This window comes from Lolium rigidum, chromosome 2 (genome assembly GCF_022539505.1).
Source record: "Lolium rigidum isolate FL_2022 chromosome 2, APGP_CSIRO_Lrig_0.1, whole genome shotgun sequence".
Taxonomy (NCBI): domain Eukaryota; kingdom Viridiplantae; phylum Streptophyta; class Magnoliopsida; order Poales; family Poaceae; genus Lolium; species Lolium rigidum.
In genome coordinates, this window is record NC_061509.1 from 35,852,245 (window position 1) to 35,870,722 (window position 18,478).

The 18,478-nt window shown below is 41.4% G+C and overlaps 1 protein-coding gene and 1 pseudogene across 1 annotated transcript; both read left to right on the top strand.

The window, feature by feature from the left end:
• Nucleotides 1–286: 286 nt before the first annotated feature.
• On the top strand, nucleotides 287–2,562 carry LOC124689501 (annotated as a pseudogene).
• A 2,483-nt stretch (nucleotides 2,563–5,045) lies between these two features.
• LOC124689502 lies at nucleotides 5,046–15,416 on the top strand. The gene is made up of 4 exons (XM_047223025.1): nucleotides 5,046–6,210; nucleotides 9,289–9,394; nucleotides 11,589–11,636; nucleotides 11,980–15,416. The coding sequence occupies exons 1-2, from the start codon at nucleotides 5,046–5,048 to the stop codon at nucleotides 9,303–9,305; spliced, it is 1,182 nt and encodes a 393-aa protein (XP_047078981.1). The 3' UTR covers nucleotides 9,306–9,394; nucleotides 11,589–11,636; nucleotides 11,980–15,416.
• The last annotated feature ends 3,062 nt before the right edge of the window (nucleotides 15,417–18,478 follow it).

Consider the following 18,478-nt stretch of genomic DNA (forward strand, 5'->3'; position numbering starts at 1 on the left):
AAATTTTGGTATGGCGAGAGTTCTTATTGGCTGTAGTGGGAATAGATGATAGTCAAAAAGAGGGTCCTAAGTTTTATCCAGTGTGCTTGTACTGTTAGTATCGTGTATTGGTGCATAACAAATTAAAATGCATGCTTATCTGCAGAGTGTAGAGGAGAAGATCCTAAACATGGACACTTCCATTTTGTTTACATTCTTTTGCACCCACAACAAAATACTTGGACTACCATTCAATTAATTGTTTCCTATACATAGTTCATTTCCGCCTGATTAATTAAATAGTACCATGGATGTTAATGTTCTAGAGAGAGAGAGCGAAAATGTTCATCTAAAGTTTCCATTAAGGGACTTAACTGCAGATCTGCTGTGAAAGGGAGTAAAGTTCCAGTCTGGTCCTCTCGCTCGCTCTTCAACACCGACGTACTCATCCCAGCCGGGAACCAGGGACGGCGACCTGCAGGAGGCGCGTACGCTCCTCGATTACAACCCTCAGCTGGCCCAGTACTCCACATTCAGCGGCTGCAATTTGCCTCTGCACTACGCCACCGCACAGGGTCACTATCAGGTAATGCCATCTGTCTGCTAAACCAACTAGAATTTTGATATTTATCGTTATTGGACAAAGGAGCGACACTAACATTTGTCCTGATTTTGGTGCCATGTTTTAGATTGTTTCTCTGTTACTCGAATCCGGTGTAGAGATCAATCTCAGAACTAAAGGGGGCAAGTAAACTCAAATTTAGGTGCATTTTCTTATTTTCAGTTCCACATTTAGATATGAAGTGTCATATCTAAGTATGCAATGTTTCTGATTATGTGTAGACTGCTTTGGTGCAAGCATGCCAATATGGCCACTGGGAGGTTGTTCAAACGCTGATGCTCTTCAATGAAAATGTGAGTATTTTGCTTGCTATTCACTTTGTTTCTTTTTTACTGCTTGAATATGTAGTCCTGAGGCGGCGGTGAAATGTTTTTTCAGATCCACAGGTCAGATTATCCGAATGGAGGGTTTGCTATCCATTTTGCTGCACTGCACGGTAATGCCCGGTGCCTTCGTCTTGTGCGTGCAGATTATGTGCCAAGCATACCAAACTTCTTAAACCAGATGAATCACAGATCATCTGAAGAAGTTTCAGATGTGCCTTCACCTTGTGTAGATTATGTGTCAAGCATACCAAACTTCTTAAACCAGACGAATCACAGATCGTCTGAAGAAGATTCAGATGGTGATTTCGACGATGAGTATGTCCGGGTCCCTTGCTTGTTTCTCCTTTTTTTCATTATGTGAATATTGTAGTGATATACTTGTATTAGCAGTGGTTTGGTCAAGATGGTGAACTAGAAGGCATATGGAGGCCTAATTCCACTTCATATGGCGGCCTTGAATGGCCATGTGGAATGTGTACAATTGCTAGGGAGCATCTGTTTCTGAGGTCACCATTGAAGATGGGACAACTATTGACTTCATCGATATTTTGCAACATTTTTTCTGTTGCTTTTTACCTCACTGGAGGTACTTGTTATTTGTTAACTGCACTGTTTTTGGTAGCATGCTCCTGTTCTAAGTGCTTAAATGATAGTGATTCTTATAGTCACATATAGTCGGCAAACTAACTTCAATAGTTCTTTAACAGTGGATTGGAAAACTGATTTTTTAGACTAATATGACAGGGTATTGAAAAGGTGGATGAACTTCTGCAATGATGCCGTCCCTCTAATCCGTAATGTGGTTGTTTAGCTTCTGAACATGTGGAAGGCGAGGAAGGAAACAAAGATGTTGTTGATGATGGTGAGTTACAACAGTGTATAATTTTTTTCCCTTGATTGCAGCATTTCTTTTGTGATTGATCGGGTGTTAAAGCGTTCGTACTTGTGTGACAGCAGTAGTGCCAGGCCCTGATGTACCTGAAATCTTGGTTTGATTTGAAGGAGTTTGAACAAAAGCGTGACTGCTGGTGCATTTGATTTAATTTATTACAATGAACAACTTGATTTCAATATTGCTGGCCTTATGAGGTAATTTAATTTATTTGCTCAAAGTGGCCTGGATACTGTTTTGATAGAAAAAAGCATCTAGCAACTTCAACATTGAAACCTAAACACATAATCATTGAAGAAATATAGGACAATGGACTTTGCGGTGTGAGTATGGGTAACGACAAACCAAAATGATTTAGTTCTTCACAGCAACACAAATCTACAATGTACGCAAATATGATTTGTGGTTCTACTTGCTTGAAGAATTATTGCATCTTACTTTTGTGTTCAATTTCAACCAGAACCTACTCAGCCTTTTTTGTGTATTTCAGATGCATGAGAAGAATCTGAACATATACCTGAAGCAATTCCAGCGGCTAATCCTGCATGCCTCCCTGCTGAATCCCGGCGAGCTCTTCTACATGCCTCCCTGCCAAATCCGACCACGAGTCCTGTCCAATCTGGTAACCTATAACATTACACGCCCAACCCCTCCAGATGACAACTCCCTCCCCGGATCACTTCATATGGCAGATACTCCGATTTCATGATTTACTTAACAATACTTTGCAGGCTATTTTATAGTATTCAGCAGAGAACGAGGGTTCAGTGAAGTCTCCCTTTGGAAAATAAAATAAATTATAATGACCACTTACCTTTAAACTGTTCTTAGGTTCTGTTTTTGCATGATGGGGTTAAATTGGAATAGAAGCGGCTCCTACTTATCAACTTATGACATGCAAGGGTGTGTATTTTATTGTAAGCCCCCGTCTTTGGATCCTCTTCCCTATGTATTAGCGTTATGTACATAACGTCACATGTCCATCAAATACTTACCATATGAAAAAGGTGTGGAAAGTGTGTTAAGTAAAATATGTGATATTTGCAGAAATATGTTTTAGCAGTAATGATAAACAAAGCCGCAAAGGTAAATCCAACCAAATGGTGGCTGAGAAGTAATTTATGTCGGCCAGCTGAATCTTGAAACATTTGTACACAATTTAAGAACTCCACATTGACCTGAGTTTGTGCTTTTTTTTTCTTTCGAAATGATGTACTAGCCTCCCTGCACGTTTCAGGTGGCTTATACTTGCACCAGAGGGAAGAAATGGTAATTTATGTGGAATACCAGAAGCGAACTGTTGCCCCGTCGTTTGCTGCCAGTAAACTGGTATGTCACCTAAACAGTGAGCTATTTCTTTCTCTGGTTGCTTGGATAGTGGTATCAAATTAAGCGCTACAACTACCTTAAATGTCTTGAATAAATTTATATCTAGCACGATTTGATGATTGTAATATATCTGAGAGAGAGCCCGTGAAAGTACTGCTAAGTTTAAGCTTATTATTGAAGAGTTGGAAATGCTTATTGAATTTACTGTGTGCAGACGGCATGATGAAAACTTATTTTGTGTACGTTCCATCTCCTATTATTCACTACTTGCGATTGGCCTAATTGGGAGTCTCGAAAATTTGAGCTCTGGAGATGGAAGAAATCGAGAGGAGGGGAGAGATGAAGAAATAATGGACCATGTACGTGTTCTGGTCTCATGCTTAGATTTCTTCAACTATCTATTTTTTGTGGAAACACAAGGGAGCTATTACTATTTTTACTCCTTTTCTTATTGTTCTGGCATGAGTAGAGCGGCATGATGGGCGATTGAAGAGAAAAAGGAGACAAGATTATCTTCCTCAAATATTGTGGCATGAAAAGATATCACTAAAAGGAGAATGTTGTTGTGGCATAAAAAGATATCACTAAAAGGAGAATGTTGTTGTGGCAATAAGAAATGTTTAGAAATACCACCAATTTGTAGTGCTAGAAGATAGCCTTTTGTTAAGCAACTGATTTTCTTTTTTTACTGTAGCAATGCATGGAGTGGAGGCGCAAAGATAAGTCTTCAAGATAAGTCTTCCAAGAGATGCACTGGGAGGTGTAGCGAGATACATAGGGAGGCTAGCTCTTTTTCAATCAACTAATCTCACGGATGGGACGACGCGAGTGAGTAGTGTAACAGAGGCAAAAATGGTGAGTGACATGAACAGACCACGCATAATGGGCCGACTAATAGGTCTAACAACATCACACGAAATTGTACGCTGTATGTAAAACCTATTTCTTGAAGTTATGTTCAAGGCAGGAGCTAAGTAAAATCTTGGTCAATAAGAGATAACTGTTTTGTTGCTTTCTCTATATATAATTTCAAATTATAGATTTTTATCAAATTGTATTTTATGTAAAAAACAGTCTTATTATTTCAAAATATTATGTGCCTTTATATGTGGGGCAAGGAAATACTCGAGTACCCGTAGCAATGCATGAGCATTTAACAACTAGACCTTGGATTGATTGTTACCCTGATTCATTTGATGTCCCGGTGGCTTCGGTAAACCTTCTTCGTAATGATGTCACCGTGGATGGATAATGACCCCATGTCAACGCATTTTGTGAATCAATATACTAGGTGTACAAATATCTAAGTAGTAGATATATTTATTAATATAAATGTATTAGTAGAGTGTTTACTTTATATTTAAATGATGTCAACTATATCGGTTTTCAAAATATGCTTTAAATGAGATAAAAAATTACTGGTTTGTGGAATATATTGTTGCTTTTTCCAGACACGTGAACTTCTACATGTATTATATTGACATGTTACGAGGAAAATTAGTGGCTCACCATTTTGGTCGATTCGCTATGTTCTGAATGTTCATAGTGAGTTGTATATGTGCATTGAGAAATAAAATTTGAGTACCCGTGGCAACGCACGGGCACTTGTACTAGTAAACTTTAGTTTAGGGTTGTGTTTAGGTTAAGTTCCATTCATGTTTTAGTTAAATCCTATGAACTATGTGTAAATTGTATGAAACGCGGTCGAAATCGTATGAAATTTGTCCAAATGATGTTCTAGTTTTAGGGGTTCCAATCTTACGGCCACCATTTAGAGGAGCAAAATTATTCTTTTCTATTTTTCTCCTCCGCTTCTTCGTTTCCCTCTCATTCCAGAAAAGAAAAACTCCCGAAAACAAAATCCCCATCTCAGATGAGCGACGAGGGCGGTGCCGAGATGACCAGCCGCCGCCGCCTCCACTCGGCGCCGGCGGCGCCGCTGGACGGCGAAGACCTCCTCTGTCAGATCCTCGTCCGAATCCCCCCGCTACCCTCTTCGCTCCCGCGCGCCGGTGCCGTCTCCAAGCTCTGGGGGCGCGTGGCGGCCGACCCAGGCTTCCGCCGCCGGTTCCTCGCGCACCACCGGAAGCCGCCGGTCCTCGGCGTCTTCGAGAAGCTCGGGCAGGATCTGGTATTCTCCCCCATCCTCGACCCTCCCGACCGCATCCCTCCGGGGCGCTTCTCCCTGTCCCCCGAGCAGGAGGCGTCGTTCACTCACTGGACCCTGCTCGGGTGCCGCCACGGCCGCGTCCTCGCCATCGGCATCTTCAGTAGTCACGCTACGCTCCTCGTGTTCGATCCCGTCTCCCGCGGCCGCAGCTACGTGCCCGTTCCGATGGATTTCCGGTTCAATCTGTGCAACGTCAGGGGAACCGTGCTGTGCGCTGCCGGCGACGGCGAGGGCCACGTGCACGGAGACTGCCACTCAGGCCCCTTTAAGGTGGTCTTGCTAGGCACCAGGAGCCGCCAAGAGCCAGCCATGGCCTGCGTGTACTCCTCGGAGACCGGCGTGTGGGGACCGCTTGTCTCGACGGCGGAACCGTGTGGCGCTCCGGTTAGCCGTTTCCCCTGCACCCTTATTGGCAGCGCCCTTTACTGGTGGCTAAATGATTCTGAGGATGCAATGCTCGAGTTTGATTTGGATGTCCAGAGACTAGCTGTGGTCAGGAGGCCTATGTTTGCAGGCATTGGCAGCAGCTGTATCCGGATCATCAGGGCGGAGGGTGGTGGTGTAGGCTTCGCCGTCTTGGTGTACCCCAGCTTCCAGTTGTGGGGCCGCAAGGTTGGCAGCGATGGCGTCACCACATGGGTGCTGCAGAGGACTGTCAACATGCATGAGGTCGTTGGTCTGCCGCCTGGGATCGAGACACGCAACGAAGCCATAGTGGGGTATTCCGAGGATGCTGATGTGGTTCTTATATCTGTGTCCACTAAGCAAGAACACTCCACTAAGTATCAACACTCTGCCTTCATCGTTCAGCTGGATTCGATGCAGTCCAGGGAGCTTAGTCGGAGTTTTTTGGAGCATTCATACCATCCGTTCGCGTATTTCTATACTGCAGGTATTTGCTTACCTTTACATCACAAGATCCACTTATTTTTCGTACATGGTTGCATGAATGCCTTGCTGTGCTTAAGTTTTTGCTGACAACTTAGTTATCCTTTTTTCTATTTGCTTGAGAGATAAAATTAATGGTTGCTGTTTTCTTGTGTTATATTTGAACAGTATTTTCCCTGAAGGTACCAAACTATTTGGACCAGTTATCATATCATTCTTGCATAGGTTCGCACAGGTCCTTTATAAAATTATTATTGCTGGGAACTGCTCGTTAGAACAGATAAAATTAGACGGATTGAGGAGTGCCTGATGCGGGGAACCTGGGCTTGATTTCGGGTCCTGGCATCCAGTGGTTGCACCATTTCAAAGCACTAATATAAAATCAGTATGAAAATTGGTCAATTTTTTTAAGATAAAGTGTAGCCAAAGACACACTCATTATAAATCTTACAACTTAAAAGCTGAGCATACAATGCTATTAAGATAACTCCATTGCTTCTGTTTACATATTTCCATTGTGGCAGCATAATTTGATCGATAATATAACATGAAGATACCATTAACTGTGGCAGGTTTACTTGAGCCCAGGAGTAACTAATAATCCATTACCTGTTGTTAAGTTGCTGGCATGTACAAATAAAATGCTGATATGTCAAAAAGACCTTGTCCTGTTTCAGGGTCGTGGTGGTGATAATGCTTTGCTTGTTATCCATGTGTCAGTGTATCCTGTCATCTTCCACTCCATTTTAACTTGTTGGCTGAGTGCTTCACGGAAAGCCTAGAAAGTTGGATTTGTCACTGGTAGAAAAATGGCCTTTAGTCGCGGTTGCGCAACCGCGACCAACTAAGCGCGACTAAAGGTCCCCCCCTTTAGTCGCGGTTGCTTACGAACCGCGACTAAAGGCCTGTCCACGTGGGCGGCTAGCGTGCGCCTGGGCGAAGGACCTTTAGTTGCGGTTGGTGTCCCCAACCGGGACTAAAGGCTATTTCGTTAATTTAATTCATTTGGGTTTCTAAATTTTTTTCACTCCGTTTTTTTTCTATTTTTTTCAGAATTTCTATTATTTCAGTTATTTGCATAGCTTAGTCTCTATCTCTAACTACACTTATCTCTACTCAAATTACTTACTCGTGGTCAAACTTCCCGCTCGGTCACCCATCCTCCCACTACTCCACCTCTAGCACGCTTAACTTTCGAGTTCCATTCCGTCCCGCATCCAAGTGCTACGCGCATATGTATGTGATAGTAGTATCATATCAATCCTATTAACATGTTGGTCGATGTCACATTTTTTTATTGTTTGAATTTCAAATAATTTTTTTCATAAACAAAAATAACGATGTAATAATAATCGTGAATAAATAAATAAACATTACCTTTTTTAATTTTTTAATTTTTTTTAATTTTTTAAATATTTTTTTTGCCTAACCTAATACCTAAAAATTTGAAAATCTTAAAATTGGGTAAAAGTAATAGTAATCTTTATGCATGATGAAATTATTAATTTTAAAAATAAAAAAATATAAAATCCTGAATTTCTGGCAAAAATTAAAATCTTCCTGCTTTCATATTTTCATTTGGAATTTTGAGAATCTAAAAATTGGCTAACCGGTAAACCCTGGTGAATTCGGATGTAACTTTTTTCTAGGATTTTTTTGATATATTATACGTTTTTTTCCGACGTCGTATGCAAAAGTTATTGCGGTTTTACCATTTTTTAAACTTTTTTTGCAAAAAAAGTGAAAATTCGAATTTCTTAATTTCTCCGAATAGTAGGTTGCATAACATACAAGAATATGAAAACAATTTTTTTATATAATTTTCTATCATTTTCTTTTGTATTTTACAAACCAAAAAAAGGCGATCCACCGGGGGGGGGGTGCAGGCTGCGTGGGAGTAAAAAAACTCGGAAAAACCTCCTTTAGTCCCTGTTGGGGACACCAACCGCGACTAAAGGGGGGGTACCCTTTAGTCGCGGTTGGTGTCCCCAACCGGACTAAAGGTTTTTCCGCCGGCCGCATCCCTCCATAGCCCTTTAGTCCCGGTTGATGTTACCAACCGCGACTAAAGGGCCACCCTTTCGTCTCGGATGGAGCATTAGTCGCGGGTCGCCTCCCGAACCGCGACTAAAGCCCCCTTTAGTCGCGGTTCGAATATTTCCGGGACTAATGGGGGTGGACGGAAGCCTCTTTTTCTACTAGTGTGTGAGGCTGATTGTCAGTCATTATTTGTTAAGTTAGTGATACTTGTATCTAGTTTAGTCATCTCTTTGTAGTTTCATAGTTTGTGTTTTGGACTAGATATTCTGTGTTTGATATGGCGATCGCACCTACCATTTTTAACGAGAATATTATCCATATGTTGTCCCTTAGCTGCCGTGCAACTTCCAATGGTTAATAGTTGAGGTTTCACCTCTCATATGCCCCTAATTTGAGGTATCAATTGCTATTCTGCCATGCTGAAATTTGTCATGTAAATTTTGTTTTGTTAGTCATTTGGCTGAGTGAAAAGACCAAATTTCCCATGTGTTTTTATCCTCTGCTATCAAAGTTGGCTAGCAAATAGCTCAAAATAATCTGATCATTCCTTTGCAACAATAGCTCAAAAGAAAACTAACTGGCATGCTGTTGACAATTTATAATGCCTCCATCTTAGAATTTTGCGTGGATGTGAAGGTGACTTTTTAAGAACAAGCAAAAAATGCTGCGAAGATGATATCTCTGCTAGTTGCAGTACTTTAATGTTTAAGACTATTGTTAGCAGCTTCCAAAGGCTCATATAGGTAACTCCTAATTAATATATTTGATCATGCTTGGGAATCTGGAAACTTGTGAAACACCAGTGAATGCTATGTTGTTTAAAAATAATGTGGAATCTTTTTTTGACTGTTTCATACTTCAGCGATGTTAGAGTGGATTCAAACCTGAATTCCAGCTTGTTGAGCTATTTTATGTAGCATTGCTGGAATGACCTAACTTCAAAATTTCAGTCATTAATTCTGTTATAGTGAATTTAATTCTGCCCGCTCTTTCTGAGCTACGGCTTGTGCACTTGTCACTTATTAGATTGGTTGCCGTGCAGGTACTGCTAAAGCGTGAAGTTCTGCTTCAGCCATCGAGTCACCGCAGCAGCAGGGTCTATTCCTATATCAGCATACATCTCTTGAACCACTGATCTGACTTCAAAGGTTGAGCCATTAATTCGTATGATCTGCGTATTTCTTACAACCTGGTTGATACAGTGAGATTGTTGACTCATATGGGCACCCTGCGATTAGCTGTGAGAGAGAGCCTTGTCACTTTCTCAATTATCTCTCTGTTTTACTAGTTAACTCTGTCAGTTGTTCTTTCCGTATAATACCATATGAGGTATGAGTACTTTCACAGCAATCCCGATGCTGTGTTACCTGGGTTATGTTTTTGTTTTAATGTGGAGACAATATGTTTATGTGCTAGTTGTTACTGGCTGCCGCTTGTAGGAGGTATAACCTCATTCCCTGTGCAATCCATATCAAAAGATGAAGTCGCCTGCTGGGTGCTGGGGTTCTGGACTGAAATTCAAATTCTTAAGCCATGTCTTGGTACTCTGGACTTTTTCCCTCTAGAGTTGACACCTTAGTTTCAATAGTTGAGGGCCCTGGGTGCAAACTTTGGATGGTTTTGAGTTTGGGTGTAAACTAAACCAAGGCAATAGTCAAGGAAACAAAAAAGCAAACATATCCCTTGATTAAAGTGGGCATGCCAATGCAAAATCCCGTCACATGTAGTACAACCTGAGTGTATTAGTTTCTTTAAATGGTCCTAGACTACCCGGTCTGGGAGACCAGTGATTAGTGATCATGGGTAGTTCCTTCTGGTAGTTGTTTCTTTCTTTCCTGCTGCTGGACTCTCGTTTTCATCAAAGTTCATGTACTTTGGTCATTTAGTCGCTGCTTCTCCACCATTGGGGCCTCCGTTCTTGTTGCCCCCGCTGGCAACGACAACGTTTTTGTTGCGTCGCATGTTCCGTCGCTCGACTTCATTTTCGCCGCATCTCCTTTTCGAATTGGCTTTTTCTCCATCGCTCCGGATTGGCCATGAGGTACAGAATTGGGTTTGGTAGCTATTCTGCTTCGTGTGCACGGATTATCTGATAGGTCATATCAGCAGTGTCCATGTTGTGTAGTTTTTTGGGATAGCTTATTCGCCTTTTCTTTTGCACACAACCCTCTTCTCGTTTGACGTGCGTATGCATGCTCCGGGTTGGTGCAGAGCTGCAATGTAGTTTTCACCTGATCTTCTCTGGTTAAACTGCCTAGTGCTTGACACGGGGCCATAGCAACTGTTGGGCCTACATGGCAGCCGTGTTCTCCTTCTGACGGTACGAACCTATCAAGCAATACGAACCTATCAAGCAAGGGGTCAATGCCGGCCCATCCCCTCTCCTCCCAACTCTGCGCTCCCTCCTTTCCTTTCCTGTCGTGGCATCTCGCATGATGTCGAGCTTCCGCGCCAGTAATGGATGACAGCCATGGTACTGTTTTGGGAAGGGGCTCATAGCGTGTAACCGTCATATGAGGCACTTTTGAGGGCTCGAGGCAACAACATCCACATACACAACGATGGACGATGGTGAAGCACCATGCAAATGAATCCATCCGGATATTTTCCTTTTTTGTGCAGCAATATTTTGTTCATAAATGTGACCCATCGTTTTGCTATTCCATCATTAGACTGAAGCGGAGTTACTATTCGGTTACATCCACATTTTAGGGAAAGATCTTAATATGGTGTCCGACAATGCCTTTGTGGTCGCTATGACAGTGTACAAAGACCCACAGTATAGTAGGTGCGTCCAATACCATCCCTGGTAAAATTGTTGAAATTTCAGCTGTGATGTGCTCTGCCAGAGAGAAACTGAGCCTAGATCAGTTGGTGCAAGCCGTGGGTGCACACCCCCGCCACCCAGGTTCGAGTCTTCTTCAACTCGAACTTGGGTGTCTATTTCTTCTATAAAATATTACCCAGTTCCTCCTAGGTAATCTCTTTTTTTTTGTGCGCTCGAGGTTTTTTCCTATTCAATTTACCTCTTCTTGTAGCCTTCTTTGTCTCAGTCCAGAGAAGTAGGGCCATGCAAACCTATGAGCATAGCATGAATCTATCGTCTCCTCTGCCTCTCCCGATAAACGAAAGCACCAACATGAATTAATTTGACTTATAACTTAAATAAACTATGTTCATAGCATAGCACGGGCATCTTACTAGTAGTTACAAAATCTGGAGCTCTTGTTAGTTTGTCGGCTAGCGGCACGAGTAAGAATTGGATACATTTTTTCTGTTGCGGAATGAGAATTGAATTCTGGATTCAGTAGTAATAATTATTTATTTTTCTGCTTGATGCAGGTAGTCGCATGGTTCAATTGATCTAGGTTTCTTGGCACCAGCCACCAGGTATATAATGCTTCCTTAGTATGTTTCAGCCTGTATTACTGTGTATCACCATCAATCATATGAAACTTCACCAATAGTTGATGGCAGAATCACATATTGATGATTTCATAAAATACGGAGTTTTTTAATTCGTCTCCTATATTAATACCAATGTAAGAAAAATGCTCCTAAAATTTGGACAGCAGCTCCAAATTTCGTGCAACTGCTATCTCAAAGCTACTAAAATTCATGCGTCTTTTTCAGTTGCCTCTGGTTCTTTTATCAGCACTTGATGGTCGAGTTGAATCGAAGATTAGGAATTAAGTAAGCACTAGTCCTTACTCTTATTATGATCTCTTTGCAGGTTACTAAAAACGAGTGTTCTGTCATGGTTATTTGACAGAAGTAAGAAAAAACAGAAATGTAGGCTGACAGAAATGGAAACTGTGTTTTCTTTTGAGAGATGGATACTGTAAGTTGCCTTGCGACCTTGCTTTCAAACAAAAGTTCATTTATTGTTTCCTAGTTTTAGGACAGTAATAAATACCAGTGCAAACAAAAGAAGGGTTATAAGCCAGTTTTGAACTCGTCAAAGAATATCAGTAAAAACTAAAGCATACCTTGACTGTACATCAAAAAAATTCCTTAGCAGATACTTTACGTTGCTTTTTTTTGAACCATAACTTCGGATTTGGGGCAGATGGAAAGTTGCTGGTACAAAATATTTATGTGCTCCTTGAATTAGATATTTTTATGATGTAGAGCCCGCTGTGTTTTTATCGACCAACTGGTTCGCCCTTTTGCTACATGTAGCTTAATTATAAATGTTCTAGAATTGGGGGTTTCGGTTTTCTGCAGTTTCCTTGATTCAGTAGATGCGTGGTGTGCTCAATACGCTGCGCTGGTGCCTGATAGATCGTTTTTTCCGCTCACATCAATAGTTTAGGTCTAAATTTATTCATCCATGCATTCAAGGCAAAAATTTGTTTGTGTAGAATTGGTTGTTTGGGGTATGCCGTCTTTTCATACATGGCATGTTCATTGTTATATCTCTGTTACATTTATCATCTAGGATACTATAATTGAACATCATGTTTGGTAAAACTGCAATTACCGAACATCATGTTTGTCCCTTATTTCTTGTTATATAATTGTTACTATTACTATGTTTTAAACTTACATGATATATATCCAGTCTACTAGGTATCTTTATTCTTTCCTGTTTTGTGCTCTGCCCCATTTTTGGTTGCCTTCCTCTCATGTTTTGTATTTTCAGTTTGCACAAGATATGCATTTTTTACTTTGACCTTTTGCTTTGTTCACACCGTTATGCATTAATCTTTGGTTATGTTGCTGTTATTCAGTTTAGATATGTACAGTTACAAGCATATCTTTATTTAGGTGAATAGCCATTGTATACTGAATCAGTGGGCTAAGAAATTTTAGAGAGAAGTGCATATTACAATCTTGAAATAATGCCCTAGTTTAAGTTACAACCATAAACTTGAAAACTGGTTAGAACACATCCCTGAATTATTGAAACCGTCTAATTTACTCCCAGGGATACAGTTGGCAGTTGGTTTCGTAGCTGCATCTCTCTGAGATTTCTTTGGAGAGCAGGCCGTCGCTGCATCCTCCTGCCTCGACCAGCGCCGCCCCCCACCTCACCTCAGGCCCTCAGTCTCCAGCCTCCCTCACCTAGGACAGTAGGACTCCGATGGACCATGTTGTCACCTCGGTCCCGTGCACAACCCCCACAGTTTAACCTTAGCCACCACCACTGCGTGTTTCCGCCGTTGGCACGCCATCCAACTGCGTCGTTTCTGGCCGATTCCTCGCACCAGCGAGATTGCAAGGACACGGGGAGTCCAATACCGTGGTCAGACGCTCGACTCATATCGAGCCAATTGATGGAATTTTGGCTGTCCTTGTCAATGCTTTCGAGCCATCACGAGCAAAACCCGCCGATTAATTTTGAGAATCCACAGTTGGAGCTCCATCAGACATTGACCACCACCCAGCATCTCTTCCGCGAGACTGAGGCTGTCCCGAGTCATCTTCTAGCCCAGCTCCTCTGTCCCGAGCTCCTCCACATCCTGGTGCATGGTCACCACCACCGTGCCTCCGCCGCCGCTGGCCATGCAACAAAGCATGCCGACGATCCTGGCTGCGGTAATGGAGTTGAGCCAGGAGGTGGGCTCGTCTTGGAGCAGCAGGCTCTGATCCACTGGCCAGCATCTCCAGCCCAATTCTGATCTGCTCGTGCTCACAGCTGGAGAGGCCATGGACGCCGCCGACCATGATGTGAGCCACTTTGGTGAGGCCTGGCTCCTGCACCACTCCTCCACCTGGGCGTGCTTCTCTCGAAATTTTATCCCCTCACAAGGTTGGTTGGTTTCAAGATTATTACTCCCTCCGTCCCTACACACTAAAACGACATGCGAATCTAGACAAACCTGCGTCATTTAATTTGGGATGGAGGAGTATTGTTTTCTCCTGATGGAAACTTTTAGGAAAGCACAAATAAGAATTATCTCGGTAATGTCCAAGCCCTGTAATATTGTTTTGAAGATTAAATTGAGTTAGCTAAGTTTCACTGTAAATATTTCTAATGATGTAATCTTTAAGAATGTTACAAAATTTCAGTCGATTTGCTCTAAGGATACGAATCATGAAGAATTGTCCCTGTTCGGTTAAGCAAGCTAAATTCACTATTTCGCCATTGCTTGTTGCTTGTGTTCGAATTATCTTTATATTTGACTAAATGCCCTACTAATAGTACTTCCTGCTTTGGTGAAGAAGTATGATCCTATTGCTTTTAACTCTTAAACTGCCATTTTTCTAATTGCCTTTTGACACAAGCAAGGACTATGTCTCTAGGATTTTGTGATATCCTTTTCCTATGGTTTTGCTGGATATAATCAGGTCAGTGCATTTTATTATTTTCTTCAAAGCCTACCTACATGGTTTATTACCATCTCTCTTTGGTACCAGCGAGAACTCTGTCTATGATTTTTGGTATGTAGGGATGCTGTTGAATCCTCGGTTGCTTGGCCTGGCAAAAAGCTGTAATCTGGAACTGGTCCTGCAATCATCTGAGATATTGTGGGTTTACGAAGGTGAACGCTCGTTGGCAAAATAAGGAATGGGGTTGTCTTATGTCAAACCCTTGTTAATCACCTGTCCTGGAATGGCTATGAATGTGCATAACTGGAACGTTGCTCTATTTTCTAATCCCTCGCTGCTGGTGCAGGCTTGAATTCCTCCATTACTTTGCTGTTACTTCGTGTTAAATTTGGGTGTGCTAATTTGCCCCAACTGAGACATAGCCTAAAGACTATAGTGGGTCTTCATTTTTCTGTGTGGTTCAGTACAATTTAACCCCTGTAGACCGAAAACTCTGAAGCCAAAGAGGGCAGCGACACAGCTCTCAAGCTTACAAGAAGGGTTGAAGATATAAGTTTTTTTTCCAGATGGTTGAAGATATCATTTCTTTTTGTGGTGGGTTGAAGCTACCAGGCTACTAATAAGGAACAATCTTGGACCTTCATTGCAGGCTCTTGCAAATGGTATCCACGGATGATTAAAGTCAAGATGTTCTACTGAGAATTCGCAACGATCACAAATTCTGGGCGTCCAAAGGAACTGTAGTACCTCCTGATGATGAGGGAGAAGAGCAAGGAAGTATTGCTTTAGACAAAAGGTATCAACAACTCAATCAAGTGATAGCTAACTATATGATACGGTGCAGAATTTGTAATACACGTTTTATTGGCAAGTATAAGTCAAAAGCTTTATACAGAACATGTTTGTGTGATAATTTGCAAACAGCCTACCAGATTTTAGTTCTTGTACCACATGGTCCATCCTTGTGAGAATGGCACGGTCAATTTGCCACTCAAGTACATGGTCCAGGCTTGTCAGAATGGCACGCTGGGTTGAGCTAAAGGAGCACCAAACCTCTTCCTACGACCATATGGCTCCCCATTCCACCTAAGGGCTTGTTTGGTATTAGAGTTTTAGTAGGGATTAGCGGGGATAATCCGCTCCAAACTTTAAATCCCCACTTATCTCCAATACATGTTTGGTGCTAGAGTATGAGCGAGTTTAATCCCCACTTTTCCCCAAATTTTAGTGCAATTTTTTCAATCCCCAATACTCTACCCCTACCTAGTGGATTGGGATGGGGTTTGTGGGGATTGGGTGACAGCAGTGATTCACCCAATACTCTAGAGTATTATCCTCACTAATTCCCACTAAAACACTAGTAACAAACAAGGCCTAAATTGTTGAACATGCGGGGGTGTAAATGGTATGGATAATTTTTTATCCGGATCCGCATTTGTTTTTAAGGATAATGTATGCACTTTCAGAAATCCGTCGAATATGGATATGGATGTAGATATTGATTAAGCGGATATCTGACAAATATTATATTTATATTGTCCATTATCTGATTTTTTGCGGACTATCCGAGGTATTTAAAGAGGATAATCTGATAAAATAAGCTCAACCGCAAATATCCACACAACATAGTTAGTTTGGGGACATAACTATGTATGCTACTATCACGGAACTTCCTTTGTTGTATGAACAATTGTGCATGTTTCTCTATAGCCTATTGTTATACGTTCTGTTCTCATATGTTTTACATGAGAGAAACATACTTTTAATTTTCTGTGTATATTTGCTCAATTGTCCGTTTCGTGTCTAAGATCGTTTCGAATCCGCTTCATATCCCCAATCCGATATAATCCGCATTCGGATCCCCATCTGATTATTATCCACTCCTATCTGAATCTGCTATAAAAATATGGTAAAGGATATGGAAATATCAATATCCGATCCGATCCGATCCGTTTACATCCTTACATGCAAGTCGGGTTATGGAATGATAATTTTTATTTGCTTCGGGGTTAGATATCAAATTCGTTTGTAGGTCCGATACGCGGGGTGAACTTGGAGATGACGTCCCACTTGCAAGCCCATGTGGGGAGCCACAACTCGTTGCCATGATCTTCATTGTCATTGAAAGGAAAAAAAATTCGAGTGTCCAATAGTCAGCTTCACTTCTAACCCTACAACAAGCTTCGTCCAACTATACATGGAGGCAAATAAAGTTTTGTCATGGTAGAAGTTGGAGATGTCATGTTGAGATGGATACAATAGAAATAATTGATTACCTGGTGGTACAAGAAGGCCAATACTATCGAAACCCAACTCCATGTAGTCTCCATATTGGTTAACTCCTAGAGCAAGTGCCACTGAGCGGTCTTCCTACTGCTGTCAGGAAAGAGTCTTGATGATAACACACCACACTTACACACGGATGCACAACTTAATCTGATCCTTGTTGGCATCCTCCAAGCAGGTCTTGAAGTTCCATGTAATCTAAGTGAAAGTATCCCTGGCGGAGACCCTTAATTTCCCCCTTCTTGTTTATGGTATCTCAGGTAACCTTACCAATAAGATCAAACATCTTCCCACGCCAGTCGTCACAAGACGTGTCAATACACAGAGGCTTCCCCTCAATGGGGAGTGCAAGGGTCATCGACATGTCCTAAAAAGTCATGGTCATCTCCCCGATACAAAGGTGAAAAATGTGCGTCTTCAGCCTCCGACGATCGACAAACGCGGTGATCGCAGAAGGGTTCATGTTCGGTGTAGACCGGATGACCATATGGATGAATGGGAGGAGTCCTAACTTCTGGATGTGCTCCGTGTATCGCTCATTACATGGCATCTTCGTTGAGGAGGCCTCATGACACCTAAGTCGGAGGGATCCCAGGACCGGCACATATACACGTTTGATTATTCCATATCCATATTAACATAGCAAAACTATATGTACTACTTGGTTCATTTCTATTACCTTCTTCTTCTTCTCAAACATCAAGTAGGCACATTGTTTATTATCGTAGTAAGGATCGAGAAGCATCATCCTATACATGTGAGCATATAAAAACTAATAGGGTGAGCAAATGTGAGAATATACGAACTAACATGTGAGCATGTGACCTTCATATGTGAACTACAAAATCTAGATCCTACAATACCTAAACATAGTCACACAAGTGCTATCCACACTAGTTGAATGCCCGTGCGTTGCTACGGCCTATTTTCTATTGTCACATATATCATCCATGTAATATAATATACACATAAATACCAAAAAAGATAGCCACATATTTTTATAAATATAAAAATTATACTTATCGTAGTTCAATGTCATGTGTACTAAAATAAATGATTAAACTATCTCTTATGAACTACTCCATTGACATGCCTGGGCTATTGGTTGACATCGGCACAAACTCCATTTCTATCATTCCCGTAAGGTGCATAAGATAAATTGTATATGCAAATCTAATAATTAAATATGGTCATATGTAATATCCATAGGGAAAATTTCTCTTATTACACCTTTATTTAATTCTGTATTTTTCTTTCAGTGCCATCTTGTCAGAGCCCAGTGTCTCCATTGCTTTTGTTCCAATGATTCCCTGTCAAAAATTTCATGTTATATCATCTATAGTACTTACTGAGAAACTGTTAGTCAAAGACTTATCTTAAAATAAAAATGCCTTATTTTTAGTAATATGATCTAATAATAAATAAACATATTTAAAAATGAAGATTTAAAATTTAAAGATAATTTGATGCTCCTGCATAATGCAGGGAAAAATACGCCGCCTGGAGCAACGCAAGGCTTCCTAAAGTCTTTCCTTACCCCCATAAACATAATTCATGAGCACAGAAAGAAACAACACAAAATATCTCAATAGTACTCCCCGAAGCGCGGGAGAGCAACGTCTACCTGCCCCAAGCATGACGATGAGTAGGCACCCCTTACCCATTGGTAT

Excerpts from the sequence above, each read along its gene's own strand:
- LOC124689502 (XM_047223025.1), top strand. The coding sequence starts at position 5,046 with ATGACCAGCCGCCGCCGCCTCCACTCGGCGCCGGCGGCGCCGCTGGAC.